Here is a 21,016-nt window from a genome sequence, read left to right on the forward strand (position 1 = left end):
TAATCTATCCTTTATACTGTATTGTCAATGGCAGTTGAATTTTACTACAGTTACTAAAATGGCTGACACTTCACTTACAAACAGGGCCTAGGCCAGTGGTCCCCAAAGCACCAGGTGACTTAATTAGTACCTCAGTCAGTTTGATTATACCTTCCCTGCACAAGCATAGATATCCGTAATACCTGAACTGTTGGGGTGCCTTGAGGACTGACTTTAGGAAAACATGGCTTTGGCTAACTACAGTATGCCCACTTTCAGAAACATACAGTATGTGTTGCATGATTAAAAGCAAACTTGCATCAGGAAAATATTTACCTTACTTGCCTTCTCAGCCTATCATGCTCCTGCGGTTTTCTGACAGTCCCCGCCTATAGCCAAAGGGGAATGAGGAAGCGGTGGTGAGCTTGGAGGTCCATTCATAAGCTTGAAAGGCTTGTGCTTAAGTGTAAATGGGGCAGATTAAGCCTGGAGAAGTTATAAAGCAGTGATAAGTGGAAGGTGATAATGCACCAGCTACCAGCTATCCATTACGGGTTTGAAAAATGACAGTTATGATCTGATTTGCTGGTGTGTTATCACCTTGCGCTTATCACTGCTTTATCATTTCTCCAGGCTTAATGCATCTTCCCCAATGTGTGCTATGATTTTCTGGCAGAAAATGTACGGAATGCCGATGTTATCGCAATGGCACTGCTTTGCTACTGCGCATGCTCAAATATCCTTAGAAACCCTTACTGGTGGACCATTAGCTCTAAAATGAAATACATGTTTATACTTGTATAAGCTCTGTTTATTTGACTTTCTCCATTTCATGTTCATGCTATATAATATTTTTCTGCGCTTCACATAAAATTCATGACCAGACTTCTTTTTTTTTGGTCTTCACTGAAGAGCAGTGTAATACCTTTTAATGGTACCTATATTTTGGCCTTCATCACCTGATTCCATTATTTTAGCGCAAACTCAAGACTTGTGAGAGTAAATAGAATGTGACGAACTAGTGTGCATCCATCGTTAAACTGACTGTTATCCACCATATTTGCTGTCAACTCTATTTTTGTGTACATGTTAACAATTAATGTGTTTAAAAAAAAAAAAAAGGTCACCACCCTTTCTTGGTCTGTGTTGAAAGCTTGTGGAGAAGGTAATAACTGCTTCCCATAGTATTCCCGGCTCTTGTGGTTTCTACCTTCCTTGACTGTGTATTTTTAGTGTCCTCATCTAGTCTTTTGGGTATTTTCGGCCTGCTAGTCTTCTATTTAAGAGACTGTTAGAGAGTCCCCCACAGAACATGTTTGATCACAAAGGACATTTTGAGCTAAATTAAAGTGTCTATTTGTTCCCTTTGTACAGAAAACATAAGGAACACAAACCCTAACAAATAAGACTGTAGAGTTGACGTTTTTATGTAGCAGCTTTGATTACTAGAGAACAAAGAATCACTTTCTGTCTTCTTTCAGTCAGTCTTTTTATTTTTTGCTTTCGACCCTCAGTTGTATATAACTTTTCCATTCATGGTTTTGAACTAATAATATATCTATATTTTCTTATTAATGTCTGCAAATTTACTTATAGTATTTTTATAGTACACATTGGTGGTCATTCCGAGTTGTTCGCTCGCTAGCTGCTTTTAGCAGCCGTGCAAACGCTAAGCCGCCGCCCTCTGGGAGTGTATTTTAGATTAGCAGAAGTGCGAACGAAAGGATCGCAGAGCGGCAACAAAATAATTTTGTGCAGTTTCAGAGTAGCTCCAGACCTACTCAGCGCTTGCGATCACTTCAGACTATTCAGTTCCTGTTTTGACGTCACGAACACGCCCTGTGTTCGGCCAGCCACGCCTGCGTTTTTATCTGACATGCCTGCGTTTTTCCGCTCACTCCCTGAAAACGGTCAGTTGACACCCAGAAACGCCCTCTTCCTGTCAATCACTCTGCGGCAAGCAGTGCGACTGAAAAGCTTCGCTAGACTTTGTGTGAAACGACATAGTTTGTGGTAAAAGTACGATGCGCCGCATGCGCAGAAGTGCCATTTTTTTGCCTGATCGCTGCGCTGCGACCGAAATCTGCTAGCGAACAACTTGGAATGACCCCCATTGAGTCTCCCATATCCAAAATGATTGGGACCAGAAGTATTTTGGATATCCAAACTTTCCATATAATGGAAAATTTAATAATGAGATAATCTTGGGGATGGGACCCAAGTCTAACCACATAATGCATTTATTCTTAATATACACCTTTATACACATTGCCTGAATGTCATTTTATACAATATTTGGAATCATTTTGTGCATGAAACAAAGTTTGTTGACATTAAGCCATCAGAAATCAAAAGTTTCACTATCTCAGTTCTTAAAAAATTCCATATTTCGGAACTTTGGATATGGGAGAGTCAACCTGTTTTAATTTTAGTTCAATAATATGCTAAATATTGCGGGAAGAGAATTGAGGGGGGACAACCCATTTTTTTCCTGGTTGCCAATCAACAGAAACTGAATATAACCATTTCATACAGAGGTTTTTACCTGATATTTTGGCAGGTCAACCCGGGTCGTTTTTTGTGTGAAAGGGGTCAACCTGCGCTTAAATTCTCAGGACTTCGACACTGGAATTTTACCAGGGTTTGAGACCCAGGAATTTCAACCCAGGTTGACCCTTTAACACAGAATTAATACCAGTGTTGATCAGCAAATTACCAGGTAGAACTGCTTCACATGGTAATTTGTTGCCCTGTGTGAAAGGGGGGTCAGGCTGTTTCCGGCAAAGCAACCCGGAACGGAAATGCCGGGAATTTTGGATGTTTCTGACTGAAAAGAGTATTAATGTCATAGACTTTTTATTTCTAGATGAGAATTAGTTAACTAACATGTCTTCTACTGGTCACAAGGCCATTTTTTCGTATGGGCTCAATGGGCAGTTGCCAAGGGCCCTATGAATATAAGGGCCCTAGGCTAATAGCTGAGGGTTCCTTTTTTTCCAGGGGTACCAGATTTTTGGAAATTGCTCCTGGAGAACCAGAGATATCCAACTTCAAAGCAGTGGTCACCTTCCGTGCCTGTTAAATGCTTTTCCCAGCCAGATATCTCTGGTTCTTCCTGATCTAGAGTTTTTTTTATATTCCAAAAGCTGAGACTCTCCACTTTCAGTGGACACTTGCAGCTTATCTCTGCTATGTCCATAACCAGAGATACTGTATCAGCCTTCCAGCAGCTGGTCTCTGCTCGACTCAACACACCTGGTATGCAGTTTTATATTTTCATCAGTGGGTTACTCTGGCTCTTGAACTCTGATCCCCAAGTCTCCAGTACCTCTTGAAAGATGGGGCTCTCTAGTTGTTTATCCCATTGAAAGCTAGGACATCTATTTGCAGGAACTGGAGATATCTGCAGTCAAGCAAGCTGCCCTCCCACCAGAAAATTATAATTATTAAGCCCACTCCACTATCCAACCCTCCCCTGTTTTATTAAACCACCTGAAAGTCATGTACTGTGGCCCTTTCATTCAGCCCAATGCCCCCTTCTATAGTTTAGTGTTCTCCCCCTCGCCCCATCCCCCACCATCTGTGCAGTAAAAGAGTAATTAGCAGAAATTACTGTTCCAGGTCCTACGTGCTGAGCAAAAGATAAAGCACCCACTACCACCCACGTGACTTTAAAGTTGCTGCTGATAGCACCCCCAGCCCTACTGCTGGAGGATGGGTAGGGGGCCCCAGTGCATTGCATTCCCATGGGCCTACACTGCTGTTAAGATGGCCCTGACTGGTCATCGAATGTTTTTATTCAGTACATACATTTCAATCAGTTAGGATATAGTATATCAATTACCGTATGCTAAATAGACGTGAGTTTCGCCTATTCTGGTAAGAAACTTTGGCCCAGATTTTGTCAAGCCTTGGAGAGTGACAAATTGCAAAGTAATAAAGTATCAACCAATCAGGTCAATACTGTCATTTTTGAAACACCGCTTGTAACATGGCAGTAGGGAGCTGGTTGGTTGGTTGGTACTTTATTAATATTGATAAGTTTGGGCCTTTATTTTATTTTTCTACAAGCTGCTTGTATTTTGTTTTCAGAACAAGATTCGAATGATTGTTTAATCGTTTGTATCTAAAAAAAACCTGTAAAATGTAATCCTTAATTAAAGATGTTTATCAGTTGAATGTGATCATAAGGGATGAATTCAAGTAGCCGCTATAATTTACCATAGGCTACTTGACCGCCCGGTCTTATCCAATTAGCCCCAAAGCGCGTGCACCGGCAGCACTTATCAGGGTTTTTTGGGGGGACCTCAATTGGCTCTGAAAAATAATCCCTGTTAATTAGCCCGTTTTCGATAATTAGTCAGTAAAAAATCCATTTGGGGCGCAAAAAAGGGGTTCTAATTGAATTGGCTAAAGCTAAAAAATGGAAAAAAAAATTCTGAATTGTGCCCGAAAAATTATCGGGGCTAATTGAATTTTCCCCTAAGTTGGTTGCTCCTTTTTTTTATAGAGGTTTACATTTTTTATGAATTATAAACAAACATACTGCTTTAAGTGGATAAGAATGTTTGTGAGGTCTTAATCACCCATATGTTTTATTGTTTTCACAATAATTAACTTACTAATAAATAAAGACACTGACAACTATATAAGTTGGGAAAAAAGAGTTCACAGCCAAATTTATTAAACCAAATTGAAATTGTTAAATGAAGCATGGTGGCGAAAAAGCAGAGCTACCTCAACCACAGACCATATAATAAGTATTTCAATTTAATGAAGGGAGGCAGAATTTCCACACCCTGTGCAAACTGGATTGGATTGTACCACTTCCCCTTAATTGGCCCAGTGCTGGTCCCACCCTGATATGGAGGCTTGGTCCTCCCCTAAGGTTGGGTGGCTGGGAGGGATCACAGACTGGAAACAGGAAAATGTCTCCTCATCAATCCCTAATATTAGGTAAAACAGACAGCCTTCAAGGAACATCTAACTGGCTATTAAACTTTGACAGCTAAGCCTACCAACCTATAGCTATCAAAACAAACCAAATAAAACTAGTATTTGCTACAATAAAAAAGGTGCTTATATACAAGGTCTCAAGTACAGTATATTTATTTTCTTTATATTTGTCTCCCACGAGCCTTACTGACTTACAGTAGGCATACTAAGAACAAGTTATTATATTTCTGCCTTCTGCAGGCATTTTTGGATAATTTTGCAGTATGATTAATTTTAGAATGCTTTACTGTACATTACTATAATATCACAAGTGAATCCCTATGTTCTATTAAGTATGGCTTTCACAAGAAAATGTAATTATGTTGGTCAGTATTCCACTGAACTATGTTAGTTCTTTTCATTATAACTTTGCATAAAGTACTTTAAAATATATTTAATCACTGTAGAAAATAAAAAAAGTGGTGTGGCAGCTAGGGCTAATGCCCCCCCACCCCCCCTTTAGTGCCTAACCCTAACCCCCACCCCACCTAGTGCCTAACCCTAACCTGTTCCCTGGTACTAACATTCAGGATGTCAGTGCTGGTCTCCTGAGTGGTGACTGGAATCTGACATATTAAATATAGATAGTTTTGTTTATTTATATTATGTATGGATGTTTGACCTTAATTTATCATCTTGTTTTTTTTGTATTTTAACAGACTTCTTCAGCGAGTGAACCCCAATGCTACTACAATGAAACCATAACCTTTTTCTACAACCGTAGTGGGAAACCCCTTGCCACGGAATGGCACACTGTCAACAAGCTGGTGATGGGACTTGGCATCACTGTATGTATATTCATCATGTTAGCCAACTTACTGGTTATGGTGGCTATTTATGTAAACCGCCGTTTCCACTTTCCTATTTATTACTTAATGGCAAATTTGGCTGCTGCAGACTTCTTTGCAGGGCTAGCTTACTTTTATCTAATGTTTAACACGGGTCCTAACACTAGAAGATTGACTGTGAGCACGTGGCTGCTTCGGCAGGGTTTGATTGACACCAGCTTGACCGCCTCTGTAGCCAATTTGCTGGCAATCGCCATAGAAAGGCACATTACAGTATTCAGAATGCAGCTGCACACCAGAATGAGCAACAGAAGAGTGGTTGTGGTGATAGTAGTCATCTGGACTATGGCTATTGTGATGGGGGCAATACCAAGCGTTGGATGGAATTGTATCTGCGACCTTGAACACTGCTCCAGCATGGCTCCACTCTACAGTGATTCCTACTTGGTTTTCTGGGCCATTTTCAACTTGGTTACATTTGTGGTCATGGTAGTTCTCTATGCACATATATTTGTGTATGTCAGGCAGAGGACTATGAGAATGTCAAGGCACAGTTCTGGTCCCAGGAGAAACCGCGACACTATGATGAACCTTCTGAAAACTGTTGTCATTGTTCTAGGTAAGTGTATTACATTTATACATGGTTTCATGTTGAATTTTTGTTAAGATAAAAGCCCTGACAAATTACGAAAGAATTAGTCCAGATGCTCGCATCAGTTGAGTAGAGATATGAGGTGTTGTTACCTACAGATCACATACTGTGTGTCCCTGTAGTACATTCAAAAGCCCTGCTTGGCTCCAAAAGTCAACCTTACTCTAACACTTAAGGCTGATCTATATGAGCACAAATCAGGCATTTCAGAATGATCTATATCTTGCTGTGAGATGTTTCAATAGGATTGAAATACTGTCTATACGTTAAATGGTAGTGTGAGTCTCCGCATCAAAGTGTATCTAGGCTACTAAACCAGCACATCTGAGTGTATGGATAAGAAATCATTAATTATTCTGTTTTTGGAAATCAATTGTTTTTGCTGTTTTCTAGTGTTTGGGAGCAAATGGTCAATTGTCTTTTGCTTCCATACAGTACATTACCAGATTTTCATTCCAACCAGCCAACTAATTGTAATAATGTTTAATGTTTAAAATCCCCTTAAACTATTATAAATAATATATAATGAATTGAGTGTGTGCAATCTCGTTGTCAAGTTCAATTATTTTTTTCTCTTACGTCCTAGAGGATGCTGGGGACTCCAAAAGGACCATGGGGTATAGACGGGATCCGCAGGAGCTTGGGCACACTAAAAAGACTTTGACTGGGTGTGAACTGGCTCCTCCCTCTATGCCCCTCCTCCAGACCTCAGTTAGACTTTGTGCCCAGGAGTGACTGGACACACGCTAGGGGAACTCTACTGAGTTTCTCTAGAAAATACTTTTTTGTTAGGCTTTTTATTTTCAGGGAGACCTGCTGGCTACAGGCTCCCTGCATCGTGGGACTGAGGGGAGAGAAGTCAGACCTACTTCTGCTTAGTTAAGGGCTCTGCTTCTTAGGCTACTGGACACCATTAGCTCCAGAGGGTTCGATCACTTGGTTCGCCTAGCTGCTTGTTCCCGGAGCCGCGCCGTCACCCCCCTCACAGAAGCCAGAAGAAAGAAGCCGGGTGAGTATGAGAAGATCCGAAGACATGAGACGGCAGAAGACTTCAGTAACGAGGTACAGCGCAGCGGTAGCGCTGCGCTCCATGCTCCCACACACTTCACCAACGGCACTTGCGGGTGCAGGGCGCTGGGGGGGGGAGCACCCTGGGCAGCATGTTACTGGGGTCATTTTGAGCTGGCAGGCAGGCATATTCGGTGCCCAGGCACCGTTTTTCATACCCCCGCCAGCATAAGCACAGATAAATTGGTGCTTGTTTATCATTAAGGGCAGCGCTGTCGTCATATATTATTGTGGTGTGATATATGGGCGCTGGGGTGTGAGCTGGCATACTCCCTCTGTGTTTCTCTCTCCGGGCTTCCCTGTGGGTCTGTCCCCTGGTTTGGGCAGTGGGTGTGTCGGTACTACGTGTCGGCTGAGTGTTCCTCCCCGGATGAGGTTACTGGGGGCGCAGAAAAGGGGCTGGAAATGGCTCTGTCTGCACAGCCGACACCTGATTTGGTTACTATGTTAAGTACACTTAATGCAAATGTGGCCTCATTGTCTAACAGGTTGGATAAATCTGAGTCTCAGACACAAGTATACAGGAAATCCATGGAGGATGCTTTGGCTCAGGTGCAGGCCCCTTCAGGGTCACAAAAGCGTTCGTTTACCCAGATGGTAGATACGGATACCGACACGGATTCTGATTCCGATGTCGATTTCAATGAGGCTACTTTACACCCAAGGCTAGTTAAGAGTATTCAGTACATGATTGTGGCTATTTAAGATGTTTTGCGTATCTCTGACGAACCTGCGGTGCAGGAAACAAGGATTTGCTTATTTAAGGGAAAAAACCTGAGGTGAAGTTTCCCCCCACTCATGAAATGAATGCTCTTTGTGAAAAGGCTTGGGAGTCACCGGACAAGAGATGGCAGATTCCCAAGAGAATTTTCATGGCGTATCCTTCCCGCTCTGATGACAGGGAAAAATGGGAGTCATCTCCGAATGTCGACAAGGCTCTATCCCGTTTGTCTAAGAAGGTGGCGCTTCCGTCCCCTGACACGGCAGCTCTCAAGGATCCGGCGGATCGCAAGCTGGAAACGTCTTTGAAGGCCATTTTCGTTAATACGGGTGCATTGCTCAGACCTGCTGTGGCGTCGGTATGGGTGAGTAGTGCTATTGCTAAATGGGCTGATAATTTAGCTTCTGATATGGATACCCTTGATAAAGATAATATTCTTTTTACTCTTGGTTATAGCAAGAGATTGAGAAGAGAAGGACGCTGCAGATTACCTGAAGGATGCGGCGAGGTATGTTGGCCTCTTGGGATCAAGAGCCAATGCCATGGCGGTCTCGGCCAGGAGGGCGCTGTGGATCCATCAATGGAGTGCTGATGCCGACTCCAAGAAAAATATAGAAGCTCTTCCCTTCAAAGGTAGTGTCTTGTTTGGTGACGGCCTGGCTGACCTGGTGTCCACCGCGACTACGGGTAAGTCATCTTTTCTTCCTTATGTTCCCATACAACAGAAAAAATCACCCCATCAGCAGATGCAGTCCTTTCGACCCAATCAATACAAACGAGGAAAAGGCTCGTCCTTCCTCGCTTCAAAGGGTAGAGGAAGGGGAAGGAAGTCGCCTGCCGTCACAGGCGCCCAGGACCAAAAGTCCTCCCCCTGCCTCTACCCAGTCCACCGCATGACGCTGGGGCTCCCCTGCGAGAGTCCGGGCCGGTGGGGGGCCGTCTACGGATCTTCAGTCAGGTCTGGGTTCAATCATGCCTGGATCCTTGGGTCCTAGACATAGTGTCTCAGGGATACAAGCTGGAATTTCAGGAAATGCCCCCTCACCGCTTTTTCATTTCGGCCTTGCCAGTGTCTCTTCCGGAAAGAGATGTGGTAAATGCTGCGATACAAAGGTTGTGTCAACAGAGGGTCATTGTTCCCGTTCCCCCGTCCCAACGGGGGGAGGGGTTCTATTCGAGCCTCTTTGTTGCACTGAAGCCGGACGGTTCGGTCAGACCGATTCTGAACCTAAAATCCCTCAATCCATACTTGAAAGTTTTCAAGTTCAAGATGGAATCTCTTCGAGCTGTGATCCTCAGCCTAGAAGGGGGGGATTTTATGGCGTCAGTCGACATAAAGGATGCCTACTTACACGTCCCGATATATCCTCCGCATCAGGCCTTCCTGAGATTTGCGGTGCAGGATTGTCATTACCAATTTCAGATGTTGCCGTTTGGGCTTTCCACGGCCCGAGGGTTTTCACCAAGGTCATGGCAGAAATGATGGTTCTCCTTTGCAAGCAATTATCCCGTACTTGGACGATCTCCTGATAAAGGCGAGGTCCAAGGAACAGTTGTTAAGAAATGTGGATCTTTCTCTGTCGGTTCTGCAACAACGCGGTTGGGTTCTAAATTTGACAAAGTCTCAGTTGATCCCGGCCACTCGGCTGCCCTTTCTGGGCATGATTCTAGACACGGAGTTACAGAGAGTGTTTCTTCCGGAAGACAAAGCTCTGGAAATACAGACAATGGTCAGGGAGCTTCTGAGACCGACAAGTGTGTCGATTCATCAATGTACTCTGGTTCTGGGGAAGATGGTTGCGGCTTACGAAGCCATTCCGTTTGGCAGGTTTCATGCCTGGGTGTTTCAGTGGGATCGGCTGAACAAATGGTCCGGGCCCCCCTGCACATGCACCGGGAAAAAAAGTCTATCTTCCAGGGCCAGGATTTCTCTCCTGTGGTGGCTACAAAGCTTTCACCTTCTAGAGGGACGCCGATTCGGAATCCAGGACTGGGTCCTGCTGACAACAGATGCAAGTCTCCGAGGCTGGGGCGCAGTCACGCAAGGAAGAAATTTCCAGGGAAAATAGTCAAACAAGGAATCTTGTCTCCACATAAATGTTCTTGAGTTAAGAGCCATTTACAATGGCCTGCTACAAGCGAAGAGCCTTCTTCAGGGTCGTCCTGTCCTGATCCAGTCGGACAACATAACAGCGGTGGTGTACATAAACCGCCAAGGCGGAACAAGGAGCAGGGCGGCTATGGCGGAGGCGACAAGAATCCTTCACTGGGCGGAACAGCACGTGAGCGCTCTGTCAGCAGTCTTCCTCCCGGGCGTGGACAACTGGGAAGCAGACTTCCTCAGCAGACACGGTCTCCATCCGGGAGAGTGGGCTCTTCACCAAGAGGTATTTGCAGAAGTGACGGGGCGTTGGGGAATTCCTCTGATAGACATGATGGCGTCTCCTCTCAACAAGAAGCTTCCGAGGTATTGTTCCAGGTCAAGAGACCCCCAAGCCAGTGCAGTGGACGCCCTGGTAACTCTGTGGGTGTTTCAGTCGGCATATGTGTTCCCTCCGCTTCCTCTCATTCCAAAAATGCTGGGGATCATACGACGAACAAGGGTTCAGGCGATTCTCGTCGTTCCAGACTGGCCACGCAGGGCCTGGTATCCGGATCTTCGGGAATTGCTTGTGGAAGATCCTTGGCCGCTTCCTCTAAGAGAGGACTTGTTACTGCAGGGGCCCTGCGTGTTTCCGGACTTACAGTGGCTGCGTTTGACGGCGTGGAAGTTGAGCGCCAAATCTTAGCTCGAAAAGGTATTCCTGGGGAGGTCATCCCCACTCTCCTTAAGGCTAGGAAGGAGGTTACGGCGAAACATTATCACCGTATTTGGAGAAAGTATGTTTCGTGGTGTGAAACCAAAGCAGCTCCTGCGGAGGAGTTTCCCTTGGGTCGGTTTCTCCATTTTTTGCAGGCAGGCGTCGATGCAGGCCTGAAATTGGGTTCCATCAAAGTGCAGATTCCGGCTTTATCTATTTTCTTTCAAAAGGAATTGGCCATCCTTCCAGAGGTTCAGACTTTCGTGAAGGGAGTGCTGCATATCCATCCTCCATTTGTGGCGCCGTGGGATCTTGAAGTGGTGTTGCAGTTTCTTATGTCTCACTGGTTTGAACCTTTGCGTAAGGTTGAGTTAAAGTTTCTCACTTGGAAGGTGGTCATGCTTTTGGCTCTGGCGTCTGCCAGGCGAGTGTCAGAGTTGGCGGCCTTGTCTCACAAGAGTCCATATTTTATCTTCCATTCGGATAGAGCGGAATTGAGGACTCGTCAACAATTTCTGCCGAAGGTGGTTTCTTCGTTTCACATTAACCAACCTATTGTGGTGCCCGTGGCTACAGATGCTGTGGCGGTTCCAAAGTCTGTTGATGTTGTAAGAGCTTTGAAAATTTACGTTGCCAGAACGGCTCTTACCAGGAAAACAGAGGCTTTGTTTGTCCTGTATGCTTCCAAAAAGATTGGAAATCCTGCTTCTAAGCAAACTATTGCACGCTGGATTTGTAATGCGATTCAGCAAGCTCATTCTTCGGCTGGGCTACCGTTGCCGAAGTCAGTAAAGGCCCATTCTACCAGAAAAGTGGGCTCGTCTTGGGTGGCTGCCCGAGGGGTCTCGGCACTTCAGCTTTGCCGAGCAGCTACGTGGTCGGGTTCAAACACCTTTGCTAAGTTTTACAAGTTAGATATACCCTGGCTGATGAGGACCTCATGTTTGCTCAATCAGTGCTGCAGAGTCGTCCGCACTCTCCCGCCCGTTCTGGAGCTTTGGTATAGACCCCATGGTCCTTTTGGAGTCCCCAGCATCCTCTAGGACGTAAGAGAAAATAGGATTTTAATACCTACCGGTAAATCCTTTTCTCCTAGTCCGTAGAGGATGCTGGGCGCCCATCCCAGTGCGGACTGTTACTTGCAGTGTATTATTACTGGTTAAATTTGTTTACACGCGGGTTGTGTATTAGCTATATTCAGCTTGTTGCTGTTGTTAATTCATACTGTTATCTGGTTTCCTGCTACTCCGGTTGTACGGTATGTTTGTGGTGTGGGCTGGTAGGTTTTTCGCCCTTAGTTTAAACAAAAATCCTTTCCTCGAAATGTCCGTCTCTCCTGGGCACAGTTCCTATAACTGAGGTCTGGAGGAGGGGCATAGAGGGAGGAGCCAGTTCACACCTAATCAAAGTCTTTTTAGTGTGCCCAAGCTGCTGCGGATCCCGTCTATACCCCATGGTCCTTTTGGAGTCCCCAGCATCCTCTACGGACTAGGAGAAAAGGATTTACCGGTAGGTATTAAAATCCTATTTTAAACAAGTATGTATATTACTCGGTGTATAACATTGCCCTACTCCAACAACCATTTGATATGTGAATATTGGCGTATAATTTTCATGTTTTCTACATCTGATTTCCTGAACATCTGCAGGAAACCCTATTGCTGCCTATTTCTTTTTATTTTCAGCACTGGTCCTATATTGAACTCTGAAAAGACCTCACATAACATGTGTACATTGATTCCGTCCATATTTATCTAACCAAACGAAACTACCTAGAATTATATACATTTTATGCGACTTCACGTTTGTGTTTCTTCTGAATGAACTAGAAGAACATTACATTTGTTTATATATACAGTACTGTGCAAAAGTTTTAGGCGGGTGTGGAAACACACTGCAAAGTAAGAATGCTTTAAAAAATAGAAGTGTTAATAGTTTATTTTTATCAGTTAACAAAATGCAAAGTGAATGAGCAGAAGAGAAATCTAAATCAACTTAATATTTGGTGTGACCACCCTTTGCCTTCAAAACACCATCAGTCTTTCTAGGTACACTTGCATACAGTTTTTGAAGGAACTCTGCAGGGAGGTTGTTGTAAATATCGTGAATAACTAGTAACCACAAATCTTCTGTGGATGTAGTAATGGAAATTTCACTGTATTTGTAAACCTGCGTGTTGGAGAATGAATAGTATTGTACCTACAGATTGGCAACGAACAAAAGCTTTGTATTTATTTACTTCCTTAGTGCTGCCAAATTTGACATGTAGAAAGCAGTCTATAACTGGTACATTCAAACTGTGGATCCAAAGGATTAAAAAATAATGACCATATTATAGTAACAGTAAAGTATAAACTTGGTGTAATTACAATAATGTGGCTTTCAAGGATGAACTTACAAGAATCCCAGCAATAAAAACTTTTGGTTTTGTAAACCTAGTATTCATTGGGTTGCATATCATATACATGGTACAGTATATATAGTTGAGCATATATCCCATATATCCCACATTCTTAGATACTTTTGAACAATTTAGGGTTGTTTAAATACAACATTTTAATTAGCATCTATAAAACTGTATAGCGCTGCAGAATATGTGTGCACTATATACAGTAAATAACTGGCAGTAATAATAATAAGAAGAAGACTATAAAACCTTTTATTCTAGAATTATAAATCTCTAGCACTATCAATGCAACGGATATTGTGGATAGAAATGCATTTATTAAATGTCAGCCTTTGTTTTGCTACTCGCACAGTAATATTATTCACAGAGAGGATTGTTGTACTGGTGAACAAGATGACCCCAGCAGACTGAGCGGAGAAACGGGGATTAGGCACCACGCGTCATCTATTTAGCAGTTCCAAGACTGACCTAATGCAGCTCAATGAACATCTTTGATTTTCTGGCAGTAATATAACAAATGAATGTAGTGTACATTGCATACTTTTGGATTAGCACTAGAAATACACTAACATAAGCTGTTGCAGGCTCCCTAGCACCACCTGCATTTCAGTGCTTGGATGACTTATGACACATCAAGGATGCAGTATACCTTTTCTAGGCGACTAGACATGGATGTCTGTTTAACTGTTTGTTTCCCCAGCTTTTTATCTGAAGAAAGGATAATTTTTCAGGTCTCCATTTGTGCTATTTATAAAACCTGTTTCTCCACCTTTTCGTTATGCTTCTCATGTACCTGCAGCCCCCATAGCTCAAAGTGTTGGCTGTGCAGGCATGAAATGTATAAAGATTTATGATGCTTCACGCTGCTCATCTGTCCTGTCTGGATGGCATTATGTGTACAGTACTTACATGTCTCCCACACTGTACAAATAATGTGAAGAGACTGTTCTCTAATTCCTGTCTCCCACATTGCATCGCTCCCTCTGAATCCGCTCTGCACATGTTTAAGTAGGAGCAGGATAAAGCGAAAGTGGAGGCTGCGCTCAGATGTTATAACACAATGGTAAATGTCAATGGATGTATATAATTAAGAATAATATTTTAATAAACAATACACAAAAATGCATACGAACACATTAAAAATAGCATGCATTCATACTGGGCATTTAAAAAGGTATATATTATCCTAAATATCAAGTCAGGGATGGTGTTGAAGTTTCATATGGGAGTCCTTTCCAAAAGTGCCCTTTTGGAGAAATGAGTCCAATGCAACAAGAGTCTTTTTAGTATGAGAGAGTCCGGTTAGTAGTGCAGTTTTCTATTTACCGTTAGAGGAATAGATGGCTGTAAATTGTCCCATTAGATGAGTGGGTTCCTCATGCAATACGGTATCTGATGCACCAAAGTCCTCTTTGAGCCTCTCTTAGTGGAAGTGTAGTTGTCCAGGGCTGGTTCGTCACCAGTTGAATAAACGTGCTGACAAGATCAGCAACCTCTGACGCGTTTCGCTGCGTGTAGCCTGCAGCTTTTTCAAAGTTTTTTTCTCTAACGTCCTAGTGGATGCTGGGGACTCCGTAAGGACCATGGGGAATAGACGGGCTCCGCAGGAGACATGGGCACTTTAAGAAAGAATTTGGATTCTGGTGTGTTCTGGCTCCTCCCTCTATGTCCCTCCTCCAGACCTCAGTTTGAATCTGTGCCCGGACGAGCTGGGTGCTACTTAGTGAGCTCTCCTGAGCTTGCTATAAGAAAGTATTTTGTTAGGTTTTTTATTTTCAGGGAGATCTGCTGGCAACAGACTCCCTGCATCGTGGGACTGAGGGGAGAGAAGCAGCCCTACTGTCTGAAGATAGGTCCTGCTTCTTAGGCTACTGGACACCATTAGCTCCAGAGGGATCGTACACAGGATCTCACCCTTTGTCGTCCGATCCCGGAGCCGCGCCGCCGTCCCCCTCGCAGAGCCGGAACACAGAAGCCAGGTGAAAGAAGCAAGAAGACTTCGAAATCGGCGGCAGAAGACTCCAGTCTTCAAACTGAGGTAGCGCACAGCACTGCAGCTGTGCGCCATTGCTCCCACACTACACCCACATACTCCGGTCACTGTAGGGTGCAGGGCGCAGGGGGGGGGGGGGGGCGCCCTGGGCAGCAATTAGAGACCTCTTGGCAAAAGTGGGCATATATACAGTTGGGCACTGTATATATGCATGAGCCCCCGCCAAAAATTGTACATGAAAACGGGACAGAAGCCCGCCGTCGAGGGGGCGGGGCTTCTTCCTCAGCACTCACCAGCGCCATGTTTTTTCTCCACAGCACCGTTGAGAGGAAACTTCCCAGCCTCTCCCCTGCAGTTACACGGTAGAAGAGGGTAAAAAGAGAGGGGGGGCACATAATTAGGCGCAAAAATCAATATAAACAGCAGCTACTGGGTTAACATTAAGTACTGTGTTATTCCTAGGTTAATAGCGCTGGGGTGTGTGCTTGCATACTCTCTCTCTCTGTCTCTCCAAAGGGCCTTATGGGGGAATTGTCTTCAGATGAGCATTCCCTGAGTGTGTGGTGTGTCGGTATGTGTGTGTCGACATGTCTGAGGTAAAAGGCTCCCCTAAGGAGGAGATGGAGCACATGTGTGTGTGAGAGGGTGTCTCCGTCGACAACGCCGACACCTGTTTGGATATGTGTAATTAAGTGCTAAGGTGAATTTATTGCACAAAAGATTAGAGAACAGACAGGGAATCTACCCATGTCTGTCCCTATGTCGCAGAGACCTTCAGAGTCTCTCAATGCTCACTATCCAAAATAATAGACACTGATATCGACACGGAGTCTGACTCCAGTGTCGACTACGATAATGCAAAGTTACAGCCAAAATGGCAGAAAAGTATTCAATATATGATTATTGTAATAAAAGATGATTTGCATATCACTGATGACTCATCTGTCCCTGACACAAGGGTACACATGTTTAAGGGGAAGAAAGCTGAGGTAAATTTCCCTCCTCTCATGAGGAAAAAGAGCGGGAATCTCCAGACAAGAGACTGCAGTTTCCCACAAGGAATTTTCAGGGAGTATCCTTTCCCCACTAGGGCCAGGATACGATGGGAATCTTCCCCTAGAGTGTCACGTTTGCCCAAAAGGTAGCCCTGACGTAACAGCTATTCGCAGGGATCCTGCAGATAGCGTGCGCATTCTGGTACACTACTCAGACCAGCGATTGTGTCGGCATGGGTTTATAGCGCTGTGGCAGCGTGGACAGGTACCTTATCAGCAGAGATTGAGACCCTAGTATGTGTGTGTGTGTGTGTATATATATATATATATATATATATATATATATGTATATATAGAGATATATATATATATATATATATATATATATATATATATATATAAAGATGCTGTCTTAAGAGAGATATATATATATATATATATATATATATATATATATATATATAAACATGCCCAAAGAGACATGAGTCTACTGGGTCCTAGAGACAAAGCTATGTCGATTTCTGCTTGACGTGTCCTGTAGAATATGAAATGGACAGATGATGCCGACTTAAGAGGCATATGGAAGGCTGAGGATTGTGTGGAGAAGGGTTCTCGGATCTGGTCTCCACAGCTATAGCTGGTAATTCTGATATTTTGCCTTATATTCCTGCACAGCCTAGGAAAGCACGACATTACCAAATGCAGCCTTTCGAACAAAGAAACAAGAAAGTCCGAGGTGCGTCCTTTCTTGCCAGAGGCGGGGGCAGAGGAAAGAAGCTGCACAACACAGCTAGTTCCCAGGAACAGAAGTCCTCCCCGGCCTCTACAAAATCCACCGCATGTCGCTGGGGCTCCACAGGCGGAGCTAGGCCCGGTGGGGGCACGCCTTTGTAAGTTCAGCCACAACTGGGTTCACTCCCTGTTAGATCCCTGGGCAATAGATATTGTGTCTCAGGGATACAAGCTGGACTTTGAGAAAAAAAAAAAAGAGATGCCCCCTCACCGACAGCCTTGCCGGCTTCCCTCCACGAGAGGAAAACAGTGTTAACTGCAATTCACAAATTGTATCTTCAACAGGTGGTGGTCAAGGTTCCCCTCCTTCAACAAGGAGGGGGTTATTGTTCGACCATGTTGTAGTCCCGAAACCAGACGGTTCGGTCAGACCCATATTGAATTTAAAATCCCTGAACATATACCTGAAAAGGTTCAAGTTCAAGATGGAATCGCTAAGAGCGGTCATTGCAAGCCTGAAAGGGGGCGATTTTATGGTGACTCTGGACATAAAGGATGCATACCTTCATGTCCCCATTTATCCACCTCATCAGGCGTACCTCAGAATTGCGGTACGGGATTGTCATTACCAATTTCAGACGTTGCCGTTTGGTTTCTCCACGGCCCCGAGAATATTCACCAAGGTAATGGCGGAAATGATGGTGCTCCTGCGGAAGCAAGGTGTCACTATTATCACGTACTTGGACGATCTCCTCATAAAAGCGAGATCAAGAGAGCAGTTGCTGAACAGCGTATCACTTTCTCTGGAAGTGTAACGGAAACACGGCTGGAGTCTATATATTCCAAAGTCGCAGCTGGTTCCTACAGCTCATCTGCCTCTCCTAGGCATGGTCCTAGACACAGACCAGAAAAGGGTTTATGTCCCGATAGAGAGAGCTCAGGAGCTCGTGACACTGGTCAGGAATCTATTAAAACCAAAACAGGTGTCAGTGCATCACTGCACTCGAGTCCTGGGAAGGATGGTGGCATCATACGAGGCCATTCCCTTCGGCAGGTTCCATGTGAGGACCTTCCAATGGGACTTACTGGACAAGTGGTCCGGATCACATCTTCAGATGCATCGGTTAATCACCCTATCCCCCAGGGCCAGGGTGTCTCTCCTGTGGTGGCTGCAGAGTGCTCACCTTCTCGAAGGTCGCAGAGTCGGCATTCAGGACTGGGTCCTGGTGACCACGGATGCAAGCCTCCGAGGGTGGGGGGCAGTCACACAGGGAAGAAATTTCCAAGGGCTGTGGTCAAGTCAGGAGACTTGCCTTCACATCAACATCCTGGAACTAAGGGCCATATACAACGCCCTACGTCAAGCGGAGTCCCTGCTTTGCGACCAACCGGTTCTGATTCAGTCAGACAACATCACCGAAGTGGCTCATGTAAACCGCCAAGGCGGCACAAGGAGCAGGATGGCGATGGTAGAGGCCACCAGAATTCTTCGCTGGGCGGAGAATCGCGTAAGCGCACTGTCAGCAGTGTTCATTCCGGGAGTGGACAACTGGGAAGCAAACTTCCTCAGCAGGCACGACCTCCACCCGGGAGAGTGGGGACTTCATCAAGAAGTCTTCACGCAGATGGCATCCCGCCTCAACAAAAAGCTGCAGAGATATTGCGCCAGGTCAAGAGACCCTCAGGCGATAAATTTGGACGCACTGGTGACACCGTGGGTGTTCCCGTCGGTCTATGTATTTCCTCTTCTTACTCTCATACCCAAGGTGCTGAGAATCATAAGGAAACGAGGAGTGAACAATACTCATTGTTCCGGATTGGCCAAGAAGGACTTGGTATCCAGATCTGCAAGAAATGCTCACAGAGGACCCGTGGCCTCTGCGACAGGACTTGTGCAACAGGTGCCCTGTCTGTTCCAAGACTTACCGCGGCTGCGTTTGACGGCATGGCGGTTGAACGCCGGATCCTAGCAGAAAAAGGCATTCCGGATGAGGTCATTCCTACGCTTATAGAGGCTAGGAAGGATGCAACATTATCACCGTATATGGCGAAAATATGTGGCTTGGTGTGAGGCCAGGAATGCCCCTACGGAGGAATTCCAGCTGGGCCTTTTCCTTCACTTCCTACAGTCGGGAGTGACTTTGGGCCTTTAATTGGGTTCCATTAAGGTTCAGATTTCGGCCTTATCCATTTTCTTTCAAAAATAACTGGCTTCTCTGCCTGAAGTTCAGACGTTTGTAAAGGGAGTGCTGCATATTCATCCCCCTTTTGTGCCTCCAGTGGCACCTTGGGATCTTAACGTGGTGTTGAGTTTCCTGAAATCACGCTGGTTTGAACCACTCAAAACAATGGAAGTAAAATATCTCACGTGGAAGGTGGTCATGCTATTAGCCTTGGCTTCGGCTAGGCGTGTGTCAGAATTGGCGGCTTTGTCACATAAAAGCCCCTATCTGGTTTTCCATGCGGATAGAGCAGAATTGCGGACCGCCCACAATTTCTGCCGAAAGTGGTTTCATCCTTTCATATAAACCAACCTATTGTGGTGCCTGTTGCTACTACTGACTTGGAGGATTCCGAGTCACTGGATGTAGTCGGGGCTTTGAAAGTTTATGTAGCCAGAACGGCTAAGGTCAGGAAAACAGAATATTTGTTTATCCTGTATGCTTCCAACAAGCTTGGGGCACCTGCTTCAAAGCAAACTATTGCTCGCTGGATCTGTAACACGATTCAGCAGGCTCATTCTGCGGCTGGGTTGCCGCTGCCTAAATCAGTTAAGGCCCATTCCACAAGGAAGGTGGGCTCTTCTTGGGCGGCTGCCCGAGGGGTCTCGGCATTACAGCTTTGCCGAGCAGCTACTTGGTCAGGTTCAAACACCTTTGCAAAGTTCTACAAGTTTGATACCCTGGCTGAGGAGGACCTTGTGTTTGCTCATTCGGTGCTGCAGAGTCATCCGCACTCTCCCGCCCGTTTGGGAGCTTTGGTATAATCCACATGGTCCTTACGGAGTCCCCAGCATCCACTAGGACGTTAGAGAAAATAAGATTTTACTTACCGGTAAATCTATTTCTCGTAGTCCGTAGTGGATGCTGGGCGCCCGTCCCAAGTGCGGATTTCTTCTGCAATACTTGTATATAGTTATTGCTTAAATAAGGGTTATGTTAGGGTTGCATCAGGGTTGATCTGATGCTCCGTTGTTGTTCATACTGTTAACTGGGTATGTTTATCACAAGTTATACGGTGTGATTGGTGTGACTGGTACGAGTCTTGCCTAGATTCCAAAATCCTTTCCTTGTACTGTCATCTCTTCCGGGCACAGTTTCTCTAACTGAGGTCTGGAGGAGGGACATAGAGGGAGGAGCCAGAACACACCAGAATCCAAATTCTTTCTTAAAGTGCCCTGTCTCCTGCGGAGCCCATCTATTCCCCATGGTCCTTACGGAGTCCCCAGCATCCACTACGGACTACGAGAAATAGATTTACCGGTAAGTAAAATCTTATTTATTTATTTTTTAAGTAGGCGCAGGGCTGATTTAACAGCATAGTAGGCTCTGGGCAAAGCAATGCACTGGGGCACCTACACACCCACTCACTAGTACCAATTAAAAAAAAATCCTAGCTTGCCCCTCCAGCCATCCACCAATCAGCATGCTGACAGCTATTCACTGTCTGGCTGCAGGCTGGGAGGAAGGTACAGAATGTTGCCTCCCCACTCTGTGTGACCACCACCTGTCCTGCTAGAAGGCTCTTGGAATTGTGGTTCTCTGAGCAGCTGCCCAGTGTGCCTATACGTGAAGACGGCCCTGGGTGGGTGCATGCACATGGGGCTAAAGACATGTTGATTATGATTTATTTTTTTTAAATGTACTATGTACTTATGCTTCACTA

The 21,016-nt window shown here is 44.9% G+C and overlaps 1 protein-coding gene across 5 annotated transcripts in view; it reads left to right on the plus strand.

Annotated features, from left to right (window-relative positions):
• The window catches only part of LPAR1 (lysophosphatidic acid receptor 1), a 197,549-nt gene that overhangs the window by 144,524 nt on the left and 32,009 nt on the right, over positions 1 to 21,016 (plus strand). For all 5 annotated transcript variants that reach the window (XM_063914212.1, XM_063914214.1, XM_063914211.1 and 2 more), the window contains exon 3: positions 5,634 to 6,381. In XM_063914212.1, coding sequence (XP_063770282.1) covers positions 5,634 to 6,381 — 748 coding nt within the window. The remainder of the gene's footprint in view (positions 1 to 5,633; positions 6,382 to 21,016) is intronic.

This window comes from Pseudophryne corroboree, chromosome 1, assembly GCF_028390025.1.
Source record: "Pseudophryne corroboree isolate aPseCor3 chromosome 1, aPseCor3.hap2, whole genome shotgun sequence".
In the NCBI taxonomy this organism is placed as follows: domain Eukaryota; kingdom Metazoa; phylum Chordata; class Amphibia; order Anura; family Myobatrachidae; genus Pseudophryne; species Pseudophryne corroboree.